The sequence below is a fragment of the Pan paniscus genome, chromosome 10 (assembly GCF_029289425.2).
Source record: "Pan paniscus chromosome 10, NHGRI_mPanPan1-v2.0_pri, whole genome shotgun sequence".
In the NCBI taxonomy this organism is placed as follows: domain Eukaryota; kingdom Metazoa; phylum Chordata; class Mammalia; order Primates; family Hominidae; genus Pan; species Pan paniscus.
Window position 1 is genome coordinate 119537169 of NC_073259.2, and position 21179 is coordinate 119558347.

Genomic DNA, 21179 nt, shown 5'->3' on the forward strand with positions numbered 1-21179 from the left:
GGAGGCTCTGAATGATTTGACCCTGAATCTGCGTCTCTGATGCCATCTCATACCACTCCCACTTCTGCCACTCTGGGTTATTTTCCTATCATGCATGCTAGTCCTCAGCCTCAAACACCAGTTCCCAAATCCCAGCTGGGATAATTCTGCTTCATCCTTCAGGTGTCAGCTTGAAAGCAACTTCCTTAGAGGGACTTTCTCTCATGGCCCTCAGACTTGATCAAGTCCCTGTAACAGACTCTCACAGCATTATGAAATCGCTTCTCATATGGTATTTTCTGGGACGGGCACTGCATTCATTTTGAGAAAAACAAAGGCATGACCAAAGAGCCAAAACAGATCCAAGACTAACTTTCTATCTTCCTTAATTTCCAACCACTGAATCCTTGTAACACTTCCCATTCTTTCTCAAACCCAGTATAACACAGCACCATGTAGCATATACCAGGTTTCTAAATAATAGTTCTTTTAAAAGATTACTTTATATCTTATCTTAATCCACACAGGTGGTCTGCATGTAAGGGCCGGTGTTACAACTCTAGTTAAGAATTCAGCTCAACTGTCATCTCCCATGTGAGGTTTTTTTCCAGTTCCTCCAGCACGAGCTAGCTACTTCCTATGTGCCTCTTTCCTCACACATTTCTTACAGCACTATTGTCTGTGACCTGTTTCTGGTGTGGCATTAACCAAGCCACTTCAGGAAAATAATTGTGGAATGACTGCTTACAACTAGGTATAAGGCACAAAGAATATAGAACTTGTTCATAAAATCCTAAGAACTGATTATATAATTAACTGCAAATTTGTGGCTAAACATTCACTAACTGTTGCTGAAATTTGGGAGAGCTAGTTACATATTATTTTATCTATGTAGAAAAGCAAACCTGAACATTTTTTTATATTTTATCTTGGATGCACGTATTTAAAAACCACCTCCTTTTGGTAAACAAAAAAGCCACTGAAAACTACTTATCACTTTTATCAAATGAAAGTTTGCCCGATTATGCTAACTGAGCTTAAACTATTCACTATTATTACTTTGTTACTTATTACCTTCCTGTATATTTAAAAAATAATTAAAAAGCTAGTCAAGTATACTATGGTGCTATTATTTAGATATCATGTGTTTGTCTCCACCAATTCTCATGTTAAAACATGATCCCCAGGCCAGGCGCAGTGGCTCACGCTTATAATCCCTACACTTTAGGAGGCCAGGGCGAGCGGACTGCTTGAACTCATGAGTTTGGGACCACCCTGGGCAACATGGGGAGACACTGCCTCCACAAAAAATACAAAAATATTAGCCAGCTGCGGTGCTGTGCATCTATGGTCCCAGCTACTCAGGAGGCTGAGGTGGGAGGAACTTTTCAGCCAGGGAGGTAGATGCCGCGGTAAGCCATAACTGCACCACTGCACTCCAGCCTCGGCGAAGAAGTGAGACCCTGTCTCAAAAAAGGGGAGGGTAGGGGACAGGAGGGGAAGAAAAGAAACCAAGCCCTTGACTCTGCCTGTTATTTGAAAAATGCTAAAAATATTTTTATCCAATACCTCAAAGGATTGGAATTTAGTAAAGGAGCAGGGTAAAAACTAACATATAGACAGCAATAGCCTTCATATATGGTACTTCATAAGTAATTACTTAGAAGATGCAATGGAAAAGAAGTCCCTGGGTTACACTAACATTAAAAAAGAACCTACCTAAGGCATACACTGAAAAAAAATGTACAAAACCTTAAAGATAAACTTTATTTTTTTTTATTTATTTTCTTTGAGACAGAGTCTCGCTCGGTTGCCCAAGCTGGAGTGCAGTGGTGCAATCTTGACTCACTGCACTCTCTGCCTCCTGGGTTCAAGCGATTCTCCTACCTCAGCCTCCAGAGTAGCTGGGACTACAGGTGCACACCACACCCAGCTAATACTTTTTTAAAAATATTTTTAGTAGAGACGGGGTTTCACCATGTTGGCCAGGCTGGTCTCGAACTCCAGACCTCAGGTGATCTGCCCACCTCTGCCTCCCAAAGAGGTGGGATTACAGGCATCAGCCACTGCATCCAGCCAAGGATAAACTTTAATATGCTATTGAAGGTATACTTTGTTCTTGAACAGGAAGACTCAACATCATGAAGACATCAATCATTTCTTCTCAAGTTAATTTATAAGTTTATTGTGATTCTGGCCTGCCATGGTGGCTCATGCCTATAGTCCCACCACTTTGTGAGGCTGACACAGGCAGACTGCTTGAGCTCAGGAGTTCGACACCAGCCTGGGCAACATGGTGAAACCCTGTCTCTACAAAATATACAAAAATTAAGCCAGGCACGGTGGTGCTTGCCTGTAGTCCCAGCTACCTGGGAGGCTGAGGTGGGGGGATTGCCTTAGCTCGGGAAGTTGAGGCTGCAGTATGCCCAGATCATCCCACTGCACTCCAGCCTAGGTAACAGAGCCAGACCTTGTCTCCAAAAAATTAAAAAAAAAAAAAAAAAAAAAATTCCAGAAGTTTATACTGATAGTAAGAACCAACGACAAAAAAACCACCTCACTGGTTACCTTTGGAGGATAACAGAAAACCAACTCATTATTTTGAAGACTGCCTTAAAAAGGGAAATGATTAACATTTTAAATTACTTTTCCTAAGAAAGCTATACCTCAGGGTAACCAAACAGCTGGATATGGGAAAGTTTTTCTTTATAGAAATATTCCAGGCAATAATTGAAGAAGGGATGAAAGGAAAAGAATGTCACCATTTTACAACCCCTAAGGAAATAACTGATCTTGGGCTAGACAATTATCATCAATGGCTGCTAAAAAACACACCAAAAAAATTAAGGCGCTAAAGGGACATATTATCTCCTGGATAGATAAAACATCTAGGAACTCACTGACTACTCCTATCAGGAAAAAGACTGATTACATGACTCCTCACTGAAAGTACACACATCTGTGAAACATTGGGGGGAAAAAAAAAACCCAATCTGATCAAGCCTTCATTATCTACTATCAGTTTACAAAGATTACAGGGGACAGAAGTCTACTTTAAATATCAACACAGGGATACAGTCAGCAAAATTCAGATCGTGGGAAAAAAATACAAGACAAGCTGGATATGAACAAGACAAAAACTAAGGGAAAAACTGTAATTAAAACTGTGAGGGCTGAGTGTAGTGGCTCATGCCTGTAATCCTGGCACCTTGGGAGCCAAGGCAGGCAGACTGCTTGAGCTCAGGAATTCGAAACCCTGTCTCTACAAAAAATACAAAAATTAGCCAGGTATGGTGGCGCGCACCTTTAGTCCCAGCTACTTGGGAGGTTGAGGTGGGAGGATCACCTAAGCCCAATTGGTAGAGACTGCACTGAGCTGAAATCATGCCACCGCACTCCAGCTTGGGTGACAGAGTTAGACACTGTCTCAAAAAACAAACAAACAAAAAAACCTATGACTTGGCTGGGTGTGATGGCTCATCCAGCACCTCCTAAAGTGCTGGCCTGTAATCCTAGCACTTTAGGAGGCTGAGGTAGAAAGATAACTTAAGCCCTGGAGTTTAGGACTAGCCTGGGCAAGATAGCAAGATGGTGAGACTCTGTCTCAAAAAAAAAACAAAAAACAAACAAAAAAACAAAGAAGAAGAAAGACAAGACAAGAAAAGAAAAGCTGGCAAGGTGGCATGTGCCTGTAGTCACAGTTACTTGAGAGGCTGAGGAGGGAGGATCCCTTGAGACCAGGAATTCACAGCAGCAGTGAGCTATGATTGCACTACTGCACTCCAAGCCTGGGCAACAAAGCCAGACCCCATCTCAAAAACAAAAAACAAAACCAAAACCAACTTAAAGATACACACTAAAATGTTGGTGGATAAACTGATGCAATGTCTAGAATTTGCTTCAGAATAATCCAGTGTACTCAAAGCTTTTAAGAGACAATGGGTAGGGATGAAACATGACTGGCCTAGGTTATTAATGTCTCAATACATTCGTAATAAAAAGTTACCGCAAGGCTGGGAGCGATGGCTCACACCTGTAATCCCAGCACTTTGGGAGGCCGAGGCGGGTGGATCATTTGAGGTCAGGAGTTCAAGACCGGGCTGGCCAACATGGTGAAACCCCATCTCTATTAAAAATACAAGGCCGGGCGCAGTGGCTCACACCTGTAATCCCAGCACTTTGGGAGGCCGAGGCGGGCGGATCACGAGGTCAGGAGATTGATACCATCCTGGCTAACACGGTGAAACCCTGTCTCTACTAAAAATACAAAAAAATTAGCCGGGTGTGGTGGCGGGCGAATGTAGTCCCAGCTACTCAGGAGGCTGAGGCAGGAGAATGGCATGAACCCAAGAGGCGGAGCTTGCAGTGAGCCGAGATCGCGTCACTGCACTCCAGCCTGGGCAACAGAGCGAGACTCTGTCTCAAAAAAAAAAGGCTGGGCTACTTGGGAGGCTGAGGCAGGAGAATTGCTTGAACCCCAGAGGGGGAGGTTGCAGTGAGTTGAGATTGTGCCACTGTACTCCAGCCTAGGTGACAGAGCCAAGATTCCATCTCAAAAAAAAAAAAAAAAAAAAAAAAGTTACCACAATATGAAACAATTAAAAAAAAAAAAAGACTTCAACATATAAACAAATCGAAATTGCAAGCCTGACTTGGACCCTAATTGGAACAAATTATTGTAAAAAGATTTATCTTTTCTGTTTCTTTCTTTTTTTTTTTTTTTAAGAGGGAATCTTGCTCTGTCACCCAGGCTGGAGTACAGGTGCGCAATCTCAACTCAACTACAACTTCCGCCTCCTGGGTTCAAGCAATTCTTCTGCCTCAGTCTCCCAAGTAGCTAGAATTACAGGTGCCTGCCACCGGGCCCAGCCAAGATATATTTTAAAGATCAGTTGGTTTTAAAAAGGCAACTGATTTTTTTAGTAGTAAGTTAATTATAGCGTTCATATGGAAAAATAAACAGAAAATTCAAGGTAATCTGAAAAAAAAATCAATGTTGGCAGTGAGTGGATGAGAAGGTAGTCCTATTAGATTAGTGAAGCAGAGTGAAAAATCCAGAAACAAATTCAACCACAAAAAGACACTTGTTATATGATAAAATGGCATTTCATATCAGTTTGTATGACCATAATGGAATTACATTATTATCTATCCATCTATGCGCACGCACACACACACACTTTAAATACAGGGTCTCCTTCTGTCACCCAGGCTGGAGTACAGTGGTACAATCACAGCTCACTGCAGCTTTAAACTACTGGGCTCAAGCAATCCTCCTTCCTCAGCCTTTCAAGTAGTTAGGACTACAGGTGTGTGCCACCACGCCCAGCAAATTTTTAAATTGTTTTGTAGATATGGGGTTTTCCTACATCACCCAGGTTGGTCTTGAACTCCTGGCCTCAAGCGATCCTCCTGCCTTGGCCTCCCAAAGCTCTGAGGTTACAGGTATGAGCCACTGTTCCTGATCAATATGATATACTTAGTAGATGATAAGTATTTGAACATAATCCAACAACCATTCATGATTAAAAAGAAAACAAACCCGCCTCTGCAAATTAGGAACTGAAGTAACACCTAACTGTATGCTTAATAGTGAAAGACAATGTCTCACCCCTAAGAATGGGAGCATGGCAAAATCTCATGCCTTTTTCAGTAATGCACCAGTACAATAAGACAAAAAAAAAAAAAAACACCCCAAAACACCAACATGGTGATTAGATCATGACTGTATGTTTAAGTCTTAAAGGGCTGCCAGAAACAGTGGGTTTACCAACACATCAAGATACAAGGTCAATATTCAAAAATCAAGTGCATCTCTATTTACGAATAAACAAACGTTGAAAGTTTTTAAAATATAACTCACAACAGCACAAAACAGATGAAATATTAAGGGATAAATTTAAGAAAGCAGGCACAAAACTGATACAAAGAAAACTAGAAAACACTGGTGAAACTTAAGACTTAAATAAATGGAGCAGTATATGATGACCTCAATGAAGATTCCATATTGTTAAGATATTTCTCCCAGAACTGATATAAAGATTCAGTGCACAATCCCAAGCTGATTCTAAAATTTATTTGCAAATTCAAAGAACGCAGAATAAGAGTAATTTTGACGAGAATAAAACTGGGAGACTCATATGAACTTAAAGGTTGGTTACAAAGTAACAGCAATAAAGAGAGAATTGGCATAAGGATATATACAAAGATCAATACAACAAAACAGTTCACAAATAGACACACATACAATACAGTCAACTGAATTCAATAAAGCTTCTATGGCTGGGCGCAGTGGCTCATGCCTGTAATCCCAGAACTTTGGGAGGCTGAGATGAGCAGATCACCTGAGGTCAGGAGTTCGAGACTAGCCTGGCCAACATGGTGAGACCCTGTCTCTACTTAAAAAAAAAAAAAAAAAAAAAAATACAAATTAGCTGGGTGTAGTGGCGGGCACCTGTAATCCTAGCTACTCGAGAGGCTGAGGCAGAATCGCTTGACCCTGGGAAGTGGAGGTTGCAGTGAGCCAAGGTCACACTACCGCACTCCAGCCTGGGTAACAAGATCGAGACTCTTGTTTCGAGAACAGAAAAAAAATAAAGCCACCAATGGAAAACAGAGGCTGGTGCCAGAGAAACCGAGTAAATATTTATGGTGGAGAAAATGAAGCTCGACCTTTACATCACACCCTACACAAAACCTAACCTGAAATCAACCATATACCTAACCATAAAAACATTCATAACCTAGGGTACGTAAAAGATTTCTTATTATGATACAAAAAAGCATGAACCTTAAGAGAAAAGCTTGATAAATAAGGCTTCATTAAAATTAACAATACTGGCTCTTCAAAAAAAACCGCAGACTGGGAGAAAATATTCACAATATTCTGAGAAAGGACTTGTAACCAGAATATATAAATAACTTAAAATAATTTACTAAAAGTAGTAACTTTATTTTCACAGTAAGAAAAGAAACATGACTTTTTTTTCTTTTTTTTGTGAGACAGGGTCTGGCTCTATTGCCCAGGCTGGAGTGCAGTGGTGCAATCTCAGCTCACTGCAACCTTGATCACCCCTCCATTGCCCTCCAAACCCCCGCAACCTCGCTCAAGCGATTGTCCCACCTCAGCCCCCCAAGTAGCTGGGACCATAGGAATGCGCTTCTGTGCCTGGCTAATTTTTCTTTTTTCTTTTTTTTTTTTGCAAAGACAGGGTTTTGTCATGTTCCTCAGGCTGGTCTCAAACTGTTGGCTCAAATGATCCATCCAGGTTGGCCTCCCAAAGTGCTGGAATTACAGGTGTGAGCCAGTGCACCCAGGCAGAAACATTGAGACAAAAAGAAATTATTAGGACAGGCGCAGTGGCTCACACCTGTAATCTCAGCACTTTGGGAGGCCAAGGCGGGTAGATCACCTGAGGTCAGGAGTTAGAGACCAGCATGACCAACATGGTGATACCCCACCTACACTAAAAATACAAAATTAGCCAGGCATGGTGGTGCATGCCTGTAATCCCAGCTACTTGGGAGGCTAAGGCATAAGAATTGCTTGAACCTGGGAGGCGGAGGTTGCAGTGAGCCAAGATGGCACCACTGCATTCCAGCCTGGGCAATAGAGTGAGATTCCATCAAATAAATAAATAAATAAATAAATAAATAAAATGGAAAAAAGATTTGAACCATTTACTAAAAAAAGGTTGACAGCTGAAAATAAACACACACATGATGAGGTGCTCCTGGATCAGTCATCATCAGAGAAATGTACATTTAAGATCACAATGAGATACCATAAGACACCCATTAGACCTGTTGAAATTAAAAAGATAACACAATACCAAGTGTTGGCAAGGATGCAGAACACTTGGAACCTGCACATGTACCTGATCAGTTGGAATGTAAAATGATACAATCACTTTAGAAGATTGCTAGTTTCTTATTAATTGAAATATGTATTTACCAGGCAGTGTGTGGTGGCTCACATCTGTAATCCCAACACTTTGGGAGGCTGGGGCGGGTGGATCACTTGTGGTCAGGAGTTCGAGACCAGCCTGGCCAACGTGGTGAAACCCCGTCTCTACTAAAAATACAAAAAAATTAGCCAGGCATGGTGGTGCGCGCCTGTAATCCCAGCTACTTGGGAGGCTGAGGCGGGAGAATTGCTTGAACCCGGGACAGGGAGGTTGCCATGAGCTGAAATCACGCCACTGAACTCCAGCCTGGGCAACAGAGTGAGACTTCATCTCAAAAAAAATAAATAAATAAAAAATAAAAAATAAAATAAATTTTTTTAAAAAATGAAATATGCACTTACCATACCTCAGCAATTCCAATTCTAGGTATTTAACTAAAAGAAATAAAAACACAAACACTTGTACACAAATGCTCACAGCAGCTTCATTCATAATAGCCAAAAGCTGGCAATAACTCAAATGCCCATCGACTAGTAATGGGTAAATTAACTGTGGTATAATCATAAAATGAAATGCTACCCAGCAATAAAAAGGAATAAGCTGGCTGGGCATGGTGACTCACACCTGTAATCCCAGCACTTTGGGAGGCCAAGGCAGGTGGATCATTTGGGGTCAGGAGTTTGAGACCAGCCTGGCCAACATGATGAAATCCCGTCTCTGCTAAAAAAAAAAAAAAAAAAAAAAAAAAAAAAAAAAAAAAGACAAAAATTAGCCAGGTGTGGTGGCACGTGCCTGTAATCCCAGCCACTTGGGAGGCTGAGGCAGTGGAATTGCAAACCAATTCTGGGACACAGAACAAGACTCCATCTCAAAAACAAACAAACAAACAAAAAGGAATAAGCTGATACTAACATGAAACTCAAATTACTACACTGTTTAGGACACACATATGAAATTATATACCAAGCTTGTCCAACTTGCGTCCTGGGACGGCTTTGAATGTGGCCCAACACAAATTCATAAACTTTCTTAAAACATTATAAGTTTTGCTTATCAGCTATCATTAGTGTTAGTGTATTTTATGTGTGGCCCAACACAATTCTTCTTCCAATATGACCCAGGGAAGCCAAAAGATTGAACACCTCTGTTACACGCTGTTTGATTCCATTTATTAAAAAAAAAAAAATCTAGGGGCTGGCTGAGGTGGCTCACATCTGTAATCCTAGCACTCTGGGAGGCTGAGGTGAGCTCAAGAGTTCGAGACCAGCCTGGGCAATATAATGAGACGTCTCCAAAAAAAGATTTTTTTACGTAAAAAAAAAAAAAAAAACCTAATCAAAAAAAAAAAAGAAAAAGAAATCTAAAGAGGATAAATCTAATCTATAGTAAAAGAAGGCAGATTACTGGTTAACTGGAGCTAGTGGTAATAAAGTACAGTTGGACAGAGAAGAGGAACAGGCACAATGTTTTCCATCTTCACTGATGAAGCAAGTAGTTACATGAGCAAATATATTTGTCAAAACTCATTAAAATGTAAACATAAAAAGATGAGCATTTTCTTGTATGTAAATTACAGACTAATAAAACTGGTTAAAACATTTTGGATAGTCATTTAGAACAAGATAAATTGGATTCACATTTTATACTTTAAGATAAATTCTAAAATTAGCCAGGCATAATGGTACAGGCTGGTCTCAAACTCCTGAGCTCAAGTGATCCTCCCACCTCAGCCTCTCAGCCTCCCAGGGTGCCAGGAGACAGGCAGATCACGAGGTCAGGAGTTCGAGACCAGCCTGACCAACACGGTAAAACTCCGTCTCCACTAAAAATACAAAAATTAGCCGGGTGTGGTGGCGCACTCCTGTAATTCCAGCTACTCAGGAGGGTGAGGCAGGGGAATCGCCTGAATCTGAGAGGCGGAGGTTGCAGTGAGCTAAGTTAGCGCCGCTCTCATCAGAGCGCCACTCCATCTCAAAAATAAATAAACAAACAAACAATTTAAGAGGAAAGAATAGTCTTTTCAACAAATGAGGTGGGGACAATGGATATCCACAAGCAAAAGGAAAAACCTGGACCACTACTCTCATCTCATACACAAAAATTAACTCAAAAGAGATTGTAGACCTAAATGTTAAGAGCTAAACTATAAAAATCATAGGAGTTTTATAGGCGTTTCATAGGAGTAAATCTCTGTGGCCTTGAGTTAGGCAATGTTTTGTCTGATATGACATCAGGAGCACAAGCAACAAAAGAAAAAACAAACAGATAAATTGAACTTCATCAAAATTAAAAACTGTGTTACAAAGAACACCATCAAGCAAGTAAAAAGATAACCTATAGTCGGGGCATGGTGGTTCACGTCTAAAATCTCAGCACTTTGGGAAGGTGAGGCAGGCGGATCATTTGAGGTCAGGAGTTCAAGACCAGCCTGGCCAACATGGTGAAATTCCATCTCTACTGAAAATACAAAAATGGGCCGAGCGCGGTGGTGCACGCCTATAACCCCAGCTACTCTGGAGGCTGACGCAGGGGGATCGCTTGAGCTCAGGAATTCGAGACCAGCCTGGGAAGCACGGAGAAGCTCCATCTCTACAAAAAATATAAAAATTAGCCTGGTGTGGTGGCGTATGCCTGCAGCCCCAGCTACCTGGGAGGGTGAGGCAGGAGAATTGCTTGAACCCAGGAAGCGAAGGCTGCAGTGAGCCGAGATTGTGCCACTGTGCTCCAGCCTGGGCATGATCTCAAAACAATACAAAAAAACAAAAAACCACAATGACACTTCATAACCACTAGAATGGACATAACCCAAACCAAAGACAATATCGGTTATTTATGAGGATGTGGAGAAACTGGAACACTTGTACATTACTGGTAGAAATACAAAATGATGCAGCTGCTTTGGAAAAGTTTGGCAGTTCCATCACAGCATTTCTACTTCAGGAGAAATGAAAATCTAAGGCCACATGAAAAAAAATTTTATTTTTTATTTTTTGAGACTCACTCTTTCACTCAGGCTGGGGTGCAGTGGTGTGATCTCAGCTCACTGCAGCCTCTGCCTCCCAGGTTCAAGCGATTCTGATGCTCCTGCCTCAGCCTCCTGAATAGCTGGGATTATAGGTGTACGCTACCATGCCAGTGTAATTTTTGTATTTTTAGTAGAGATGGGATTTCACCATGTTGGCCAGGCTGGTCTCAAACTCCTGACCTCAAGTCATCTGCCCACCTCAGCCTCCCAGACTGCTGGGATTATAGGCATGAGCCACTGCTCCCAGCCTCATATGAAAATTTGTACATGAAAATCCACAAAAGCATTACTCATTGCCAGAAAAAGGAAATAATCCAAATGTTCAACTGATGATAGGTAAAAGTGGTATATTCAGGCCAGGAGCAGTGGCTCACACCTGTAATCCCAGCACTTTGGGAGGCCGAGGGAGGTGGATCACTTGAGGCCAGGAGTTCAAGACCAGCCCGGCCAACATGGCAAAGCCCTTTCTCTACTTTTTTTTTTTTTTTTTTTTTTTGAGACGGAGTCTCGCTCTGTCACCCAGGCTGGAGTGCAGTGGCACCATCTCAGCTCACTGCCAGCTCTGCCTCCCGGGTTCATGCCATTCTCCTGCCTCAGCCTCCCGAGTAGCTGGGACTACAGGCACCTGCCACCACGCTCAGCTAATTTTTTGTATTTTTAGTAGAGACAGGGTTTCACTGCATTAGCCAGGATGGTCTTGATCTCCTGACCTCGTGATCTGCCCACCTCGGCCTCCCAAAGTGCTGGATTACAGGCGTGAGCCACCGTGCCCAGCCTCTGAGTATATCATTTCTATTAAAAAGACAGTACCTCCTGAAGTTAGAATGTGACTCTCCCATCAGATAGCCAAACTGTCATGCTTGCTCTTACTACAGTAACCTTTTATATTTTAATGACAACAAAAAGTTCCCATTGCATTGTTTTAAGTAATCACTGAAAACAGCTACACCTGCTGGTGATACATGAACACCTTAACACTACATTAAAATGGCAGTAAAAAAAAAAAACCCACTTTCTTCTCAGAATTTCTAAAGGCCCTCAAAATAAGATTAAACTCTATAATTTGATTACATTATTTCAGGCAGAGTTCTTTCAACAGGTTCATATGTTCCAAGGCTAAAAAAAAAAAAACATAGCATACTGAGAAAATGAAAATTAAGAGTTTTAGTTAACATCTATGAAATCACAATTAGGACAAACATGGAGAAAATTGGCTGGGCGCAGGCACTTTGGGAAGCAGAGCCAGGCAGATCGCTTGAGCCCAGGAGTCTGAGACCAGCCTAGGCAACATGGCAAAACCCATCTCTACAAAAAATACAAAAATTAGCTAGGTGTGGTGGTGTGCACCTGTAGCCCCCGCTATCCAGGGGACTGAGAAGGGAGGATCGCTTGAGCCCAGGAGGTCAAGGCTGCATTGAGCCATGATAGCGCCACTGCGTTCCAGCCTCAGCAACAAAGCAAGACCCTGTATCAAACACACACACACACACACACACACAAAACACCCAAAAAAACACATTGAGGAAATCTTATTAATTCAGGAAAAATGAAAGCTTTATGTCAGAAAGGCAATTATTGGGCACTGAGAAATGTCTTTTCTGTATAAATTATTCTACTTTCTATAGTTTCTCAACTGATAGCAGTTAATCACTCTAAATTAACTGGTTGGCAAAAAAAAAAACCCTTTAGCATTTTCCAACATTAAAAGAACTCTTTTTTTTTTGGACAGAGTCTCGCTCTGTCACCCAGGCACGCACCACCACGCCCAGCTGATCTTTGTATTTTTAGTAGAGACGGGTTTTCACCATGTTGGCCAGGATGGTTTTGTACTCCTGACCTCAAGTGATCTGCCCACCTCGGCTTCCCAGAGTGTTGGGCTTACAGATGTGAGCCACCATGCCTGGCCAAAAGATTACCTTTTAAGAAAAATGTGGGATTTTTTCTACGAAGGCTCTTTAACCACACAAGCACAGAATACTAGTTTATGCAACTACATTATACGACAACTCCCTAATTTTAATGCAGAAACATCCATCTTATTTTTCTTTTTGAGGCAGGGTTTCGCTCTTTCACCCAAGCTGGAGCCCAGTGGTGCAGTCACAGTTCCCTGCAGCCTGGACCTTCTGGTTTCAATTGATCCTCCCACCTCAGTCTCCCAAGTAGCTAGGACTACAGGAGCACACCATGACGGCTGGCTAAGATTTCTATTTTTTTTTTGTAGAGATAGGTTTTTGCCATGTTGCCCAGGCTGGTCTTAAAACTCCCGGTCATGTGATCTGCCCACCTCAGCCTCTCAAAGTGCTGGAATTACACGTGAGCCACCAAGCCTAGCCGAAACATCCTTCTAATAGGATCTTAACATTGGTTGAAGTTAGTTGCCCCTCTGCTTCAAAAGAAATTCTGGCTTTGGGGAAATAACTGTAGGTATATATAAAGCAAGGTTAGCAATCTAGTAAATTAATCTAGCAAACCCTCTTCTTCAAATTTAAGTTCAGATTTAAATCAGATTTCAGATTAAAAAGCTTTGGAATTAACTTTTTTTTTTTTTTTTTGAGATAGGGTCTCACTATATTGCCCATGCTGCTCTCGAACTCATGGGTTCAAGTCATCCTCCAGCTGGGATATCAGGCATGGAGCCACTGTGTCCAGCCAATTAGTCTGGGTTTTTTTTTTGTTTGTTTTTTGTTTGTTTGTTTGTTTTGAGATGGAGTCTCACTCTGTTGCCCAGGCTGAAGTGCAGTGGCACGATCTTGGCTCACTGCAACCCCTGCCTCCCGGGTTCAAGCAATTCTCCTGCCTCAGCCCCACCTAGTAGCTGGGATTACAGGCGGCAGGTGCCACCATGTCCGGCTAATTTTTGTATTTTAGTAGAGATGGGGTTTCGCCATGTTGGCCAGGCTGGTCTCAAACTCCTGACCTCAGGTGATCCACCCACCTCGGCCTCCCAAAGTGCTGGGATTACAGGCATAAGCCACCGTGCCCAGCCAGTATTTATGTTTGAGACGGGGTCTCACTCTGTCGCCCAGGCTGGAGGGCAGTGGCATAATCACAGCTCACTGCAGCCTCTACTTCCTGGGCTCAAGTGATCCTCTCGCCTCAGTCCCCCAAACAGCTGGGGCTACAGGCATATGCCACCATGCCCAGCTAATTTTTTTGAATTTTAGTAGAGACAAAGTCTCTGTTGTCCAGGCTGATCTTGGGCTCCTGAGCTCAAGCAATCCTCCTGCCTTGGCCTCCCAAAGTGCTAAAATTACAGGTGTGAGCCATCACACCAGGCCTCCAATTACTCTTTTTGAAGAGGATACTATATAATCACAACTGATGGGCATTTTTCCTCCCCTGTTTTTCTTCATAAAATCCATGTGAATATCTATGTAATGTTGTTCATCAAAAGCCAATGCATAGCCTCATCAAAAAGTCAGAGCTAAACTACAACTATTTATTCATTATAAACTTAGTTACTCAATTCATGCAGCATGCAAACTACAAGCAAACACAGGCAGGATTATTCTCACCTTTACCTGCTCTATATGTCTTGGCTTGATTCACTGGCATGGGCGTCATAGGTATTGGGTATAAAGGCTTGAGAGAATTAAAAAAAAAATTAACATTAGGCACCTATGATAATAACAAGATATTCTGTCACTCTTAGTTTTATATTGCTAGAGAGCTAGGCATGAGAAGGTTTCCTGATTCTCCATTAGTCATTAAAAAATTAGATCATACCCACAGCTAAAAGGAACAAACCCCAAACTACAGTAAATCTAAACCATCTTTTTCACAGAAAACATTCTCAGATTTAGGTCCTTATACTTAACAACACACTGAATCTCTGCATGCCTGTCTGTTTCAAATGCATATGCATAACCATCACACCCTCAAGTCACTGAAAACCTAAAGAGTGCTTGGTGTCAGATACAAACAATTGGGGAGGCTAAGTGAACATCAAATTCTATGACTTACTTGCACGCCTGGGCTCACTGGGACTGGATACATCATATTTGGTGCAAAACAAACAGGCTGAGTATAAACTGGAGTTGGCTGTTGATGACCCACCATAGATGGGCTAGGTTGTGCTTGAGGCCGAGGTGAAGTTGGGGTAGTAGAAGGCTTTGGCTACAAAAACAACAATAAATTCAATTATCTCAAGGTAACAGATGAACTATTATTGCAATTTAAAGATGGATTTTCCCAGTCTTTCTAATTTTACTTGCTTTAACTATGTCCCTTTTATTGAAAACAAAAACACAGCACATAAATTTTCACATTTCAATAAAAGAAAAAATGTTTCAGTAGGAACTTAAAACTTTGTCAATTAAAAAATATTAAAAACAGTGGCAGCTATTTTTAAGAAACTGATGGAAGTGTTTTTAAAAATTAAAAATAAATATATCTTCTTATGATCTCAGTCGAATAATAACAATAGTACAGTCATCTCTTAGTATCTGTGGGGGATTGGTTACAGTACCCTGTGAAGATACCAAAGTCTTGGAATGCTCAAGTCCCTTACATAAAATCATGTAGTATTCGCATACAACCTATGCATATCCTCCTATATACTTTACATCATCTCTAGATTATTTATAATACCTAAAACAAGGTAAATGCTTTACTGTATTGTTTTGGAATAATGACAAGGAAATGTCTGCATGTGTTCAGTATAGATTATCCTAACTATGTTTTTGATCCATGGTTGGTTGAATCCAGTGATGCAAAACCCTCAGGTGCAGAGGACGTATCTATAAACCTGACAGCCTAGCTAGCCAACCATCGTCAAATTCTGGGTCAGAGAAATTCAAAGATTTGCCCAAGATCACATCTAATTGATGACAAAACAAAGACCTTTTTTTAATGTTTAAAAAGTATTCATTAATGGCCATGTAAAAAAAAGAAAGAAGGTTGGTTCAGCACACTAAAACAAAATTCAGATGGCAGTTATGGAAGAAGGACTATTACTAATAATTTTTCTTTTTTTGGGACTAGATAACCTCAAAGAAAGTAATAAACCTACCTGAGAGAAGGAACGTGGGTTGAACTCCTTTGCATTGGGATTCAATGTTGATTTCCTAACTTGCCTAAAAAAAATATAAAGGCCAGTGAAATCTACATGGACTTTACGTTGCTCTAAAATCTTCCATACCTGACAATTTTAAAAAAATTGCTAAATATAGATTTAAACTGTTCTCACTAGAAGATCACTAATCATTTTTATTGAAACATATACACTTATATTGCCCATTCCTTAATCCCTTAAAGAATACAGCCATAAAAGAACAATTTTTTAAAAATCTGAGTAATATACAACCGTCCCTCTCAAAGGCAATCAAAAAATACTTTTTTTTTTTCCTTCACAGAGTCCCACTCTGTTGCTCAGGTTGGAGTGCAGCAGTGCAATCTTGGCTCACTGCAACCTCTGCCTCCCGAGTTTAAGCCATTCTCTTGCCTCAGCCTCCTGATTAGCTGGGATTACAGGAGACTGCCACCACGCCCAGCTAATTTTTTTTAATTTTTATTTTTAGTAAAGATGGGGTTTCACCATTTTGGCCAGGCTGACCTTAAGTGATCTGCCTGACTCAGCCTCCCAAAGTGCTGGGATTACAGGTATGAGCTACCACGCCTGGCCAATCAACAAACACTTGAGCTGAAAAGACAGTAGCTACTTATGAAATATCCTTAAAAGCAATTCTTAACATAACAGTATCCTTTTATTTATTTATTTATTTATTTATTTATTTATTTATTTATTTATTTATTTTTGAGACAGAGTCTCGCTCTGTCACCCAGGCTGGAGTGCAGTGGCATGATCTCAGCTCACTGCAGCCTCCACCTTCTGGGTTCAAGCAATTCTCCTGCCTCAGCCTCCCGAGTAGCTGGGATTACAGGCACCTACCACCATGCCTGGCTAATTTTTGTATTTTTAGTACAGACAGGGTTTCACATGTTGGCCAGGCTGGTCTTCAACTCCTAACCTCAAGTAATCTACCTGCTTGGGCCTCCCAGAGTGCTGGGATTATAGGTATGAGCTACCAGTCAACATACCAATATTCTAGCATGCAGTAATTCTTATATGAGAAGATATTTTACATGACATACCTGGAAAAAGTCATGGCTGTAAAAAAAAAATTGCCTCAAATCAAGAATAAGCAGTCCCCAATTCATCAATAAGCTGCATTCCAAAACTTCAGCTTTAACTGGATTGTTTGGTACCCAAACACCTAAGTCAATGGTAGTTAAGTTCTGAGGTTAGCCCCTAAAAGTCCATTTAATTAATATACTGAATGTGCAGAATTAAGTCTCTCTTAACAAATCTAAACATTAACTAAAACACAGTTTCTGATGAAAAATATTTTGAATTCCAAGTAGAAGCACCGCATGCTTCTCTCCTTGACAGTGGCAGTTTTTCAACCTAGCAGCACAGTGAGGGTGACTAATGAGTGGAATCCAGTAAAGATAGGTCCCCTGAATTGATAATTTTTCAACTCCTGTTCATTTACAGAAAAACTTTTCTTAATTTATGCCTTGTTTTTCTAGCCCTGGGGTACAAAAAAGGGGAAGAACAGAAGAGTAGCACAGGGTGCAATAACCTCATTTACTTAAGATGTCATTTGTTTGGACTAGCTGTTTGTAAACTAAGGGCAATGTATAAAGTAGTCTAAAAGTCCAGATGGATTCTTCACAGTTGGAAGGACCTAAATGCCTTTAAAAAAAAAAAAAAAAAGTTAATTGAGTAACAGGATGGTCTAAGTTCCAGGTTTACTCACTCAGCTGCGTCTTTCTTCTCTTCCTTATCATCTTTCTCTTGTTTACATGCTGGGCTGGAAGTCTGAACCCCTTGGGAAGTGACCTCAGGTCCCCTCTTGTGCTCCGTGTTACTAAGTATTGAAGGGGAAATGCTGGGGCTATTCGGCTTGCTGCTGCCACTGGTACAGTTGCTGCTGCTATTTTCAATGAAAGAATCCTTAGCACTTGGTTCAATTTTGTCTTTGATCAAATCTCTTGATTTTTCTCCCTCTCTATTTTTGTTTAGTAGTTGATCCATAGATTCAGAAGTAGAACTTGGCTGTAACTAAATAAAGGAAACAATTATACTTAAATATCTTAAATAACATTTTTGCCATGAGCACAAGCTACGTAATATTAACTATACGCATGAAATGTTTTGAATAAGGCTTTTTTCATACTTTAAGAGTAATGCTTTTACTATAAACTAACAATAACAGAGTACCTATATAGCACAACCATAGTCACCAAAGCACTCAAATGTCCTAGCCTCTAAAGTTCAATATTTACTGAGTGCTTACCACATGTCAGAAATTGTGCCTGCTGGGTGAGAAAAATATGAAATAGTTTCTATCCTCTTATACTTGTCATCTAAATAAGATCAGACACTTCACAATAAAATGAGTAAATGCTAAGAGAGTCTATAGAAAAAGCAACCTATAAAAAAGAAAGGTTTCTCAGTGAAAGTGTCAGCTAGTCTAAGGTGTGAAAGAAGTTTAGGAAAGGTGTTGGGATGGAGAATAGTCTAAGTAAAAGGAAGAGTATGTTTAAAAATCCAAAGAAAAGGGAGAAGCTGGCTCTATCACATAAAACAATAGCACCAATGGGGGCCGGGCACGGTGGCTCACGCCTGTAATCCCAGCACTTTGGGAGGCCAAGGCAGGCGGATCACGAGGTCAGGAGATCGAGACCATCTTGGCTCACACGCTGAAATCCCATCTCTACTAAAAATACAAAAATTAGCCAGGCATGGTGGCAGGCGCCTATAGTCCCTGCTACTCGGGAGGCTGAGGTAGGAGAATGGTGTGAACCTGGGAAGTGGAGCTGCAGTGAGCCAAGATCACGCCACTGCACTCCAGCCTGGGTGACAGAGCGAGACTCCATCTCAAAAAAAAAAAAAAAGATAGCACCAATGAGCTGGGCACAGTGGCTCATCACTGTAATTCCAGCCCTTTGGGAGGCTGAGACAGGCAGACTGCTTGAGCTCAGGAGTTCAAGACCAGCCTGGGCAACATAGTGATACCCTGTCTCATTTAAAAAATAATAATAAAATAAAATAAAATAAAATAACAAAAATAAAGAAGTAAAGAAAAGCACCAATGGCTGGACCAAGGGTGAGACACACATGTACAAGTGAGTCAGAAAATGATAGACTCGTCAAAAGGAATATGACAATAAAGGAACTTAAAAGCTATGTTCAGGGCTGCGTGCAGTGGCTAACACCTATCATCCTAGCACTTTGGGAAGCCAAGGCGGGTGGATCACTTGAGGTCAGGAGTTTAAGACCAGCCTGGCCAACATGGTGAAACTCCGTCTCTACTAAAGATTAAAAAAAAAATTAGCCAGGCGTGATGGCACACGTGTAAATCCCAGCTACTTGGGAGGCTGACATATGAGAATTGCTTGAATCCAGGAGGCGGAGGTTGCAGTGAGCCAAGATCACACCACTGCACTCCAGCCTGGGTGACAGAGCGAGACTCCATCTAAAAATTAAAAAAAAAAAAAAAAAGTTTTAAAAAGCTACGTTTAGGACTTTGGCTTTTAATTCTCAGGGCAAATGGGCAGTCTATAAGGAATTTTAAGTAGGGTAGAGTACTGGGCAGATTTATAGTTCAGAAAGGTGAACACAGCAGCTTTGTGTGAAATGAACTGGAGGGAGGCTAATTAGGATGTGGAGGGACCATCATGGAGGCTGGACTAAGCGCTGGGCCTAGTCAGCTTGGAAGGTCATTAAGTAGGTGAATTCAGAATGAGACCTGACTGTACATATTGGTCAGTTAGACATTCTAAACCCCTAAGTAAAAAAAGGAGATGGCAGGGGAGAAGAGACAGAGCATGGTGGCCAAACAGAACCTTCCAGTGATCATCCCCAACAAGGAGCACCAAATTAAACAACTATCCACACAAGAAAGCACCTTCATAAGAACCAAAAATTAGGTAAGCGATCACAGTACCCAGTTTTGACATCCTATCAAGGAAAAAGACACCAAAAAAGATAAGGAAGATAGTCTTGAACTGCCCCTCCAACACCCCTGACATTCCCCCACAATGCAGTGTGGGGTGGAGAAAGAATGTGTGTGCTTGGGGGAGAGAGAGAGAAATGACTGTGGGATTTTGCATTGAAACTCAGTGCTGCCCTGTCACAGTGGAAAGCAGCATAGGACAGAATTCAGCCAGCACCCACAGAGGGAGTATTTAGACCAGCCCTAGTCAGAGGGGAATTGTCCATCCCAGTGATTAGAATCTGAATTTCGGGCTGGGCACTATGGTCTGTAATCCCAGCACTTTGGGAGGCCGAGGCAGACGGATAACCTGAGGTCGGGAGTTCAAGACCAGCCTGACCAACATGGAGAAACCTCATCTCTACTAAAAAACAAAAAAAATAGCCAGAGGTGGTAGCGCATGCCTGTAATCCCAGCTACTCAGGAGGCTGAGGTAGAATTATTTGAACCCGGGAGGCGGAGGTTGTGGTGAGCTGAGATTGCGTCACTATACTCCAGCCTGGGCAATAAGAGCGAAACTCTGCCAAAAAAAAAAACAAAAGAATCTTAATTTTGGTAAGCCCCACCACCGTGGGTAAAGTCCTCTGGGGTCCTAAATAAACTTGAAAGGCAGTCTAGACCAGAAGGACTGCAATTCCTGGACAAGTCATGGTACTGTGCTGGGCTCATAGTCAGTGGACTTGGGGTACATGTGACCCACTGAGACACCAGCTAAGGTGGCCAAGGGAGTGCTTGTGCCAGCCTTCCCCCAACTCCAGGTACCACAGCTCACAGCTCTGGGAGGAGAGGGAAGAGTAGGGAGGACTTTGTCTTGCAATGTGGATACTAGTTCAGCCACAGTAAAATAAAGCACCAAGCATAGTTCTGAAGCCTCAATTCTAGGCCATAGCTCCCAGATGACATTTCTAGACATATTCTGGACCAGAAGGGGACCCATTGCCTTGAAGGGAAATACCTAGTCCTAGTAGGATTCACCACCAGCTGACTAAAGAGCCCTTGTGCCTTGAATAAAAAACAAGGTGCCATGTCGTATTGTGCCAGCTTCAGATATGACCCCGCACATTCTCAGCTGTGGTGTCCATGGGGAGACCCACCTGCTTGAGGTGAGAGAAGAGTAAAAAGGACTTTATCTTGCAAGTGGGTGCCAGCTCAGCCCCAGTACAATAAAGCAGATTCCTAAAGCTCCCGATCCCAGGCCCTGGCTCCTGGGCAGCATTTCTAGACACACCCTGGGCCAGAAGGGAACCTGCTGCACTGAAAGTAAAG

General features: G+C 41.7%; 1 protein-coding gene across 50 annotated transcripts in view; it reads right to left on the reverse strand.

The window, feature by feature from the left end:
• ATXN2 (ataxin 2) overlaps window positions 1-21179 on the reverse strand; it is a 148806-nt gene that overhangs the window by 18577 nt on the left and 109050 nt on the right. For 18 of the 50 annotated variants that reach the window (XM_063593689.1, XM_055096167.3, XM_034934510.4 and 15 more), the window contains 5 exons: window positions 17673-17977; window positions 15923-15986; window positions 14875-15027; window positions 14427-14493; window positions 8288-8320 (listed from right to left, as the gene is read on the reverse strand). In XM_063593689.1, coding sequence (XP_063449759.1) covers window positions 8288-8320; window positions 14427-14493; window positions 14875-15027; window positions 15923-15986; window positions 17673-17977 — 622 coding nt within the window. The remainder of the gene's footprint in view (window positions 1-8287; window positions 8321-14426; window positions 14494-14874; window positions 15028-15922; window positions 15987-17672; window positions 17978-21179) is intronic. The other 32 variants (XM_055096166.3, XM_063593687.1, XM_055096159.3 and 29 more) reach the window with 3 other exon arrangements.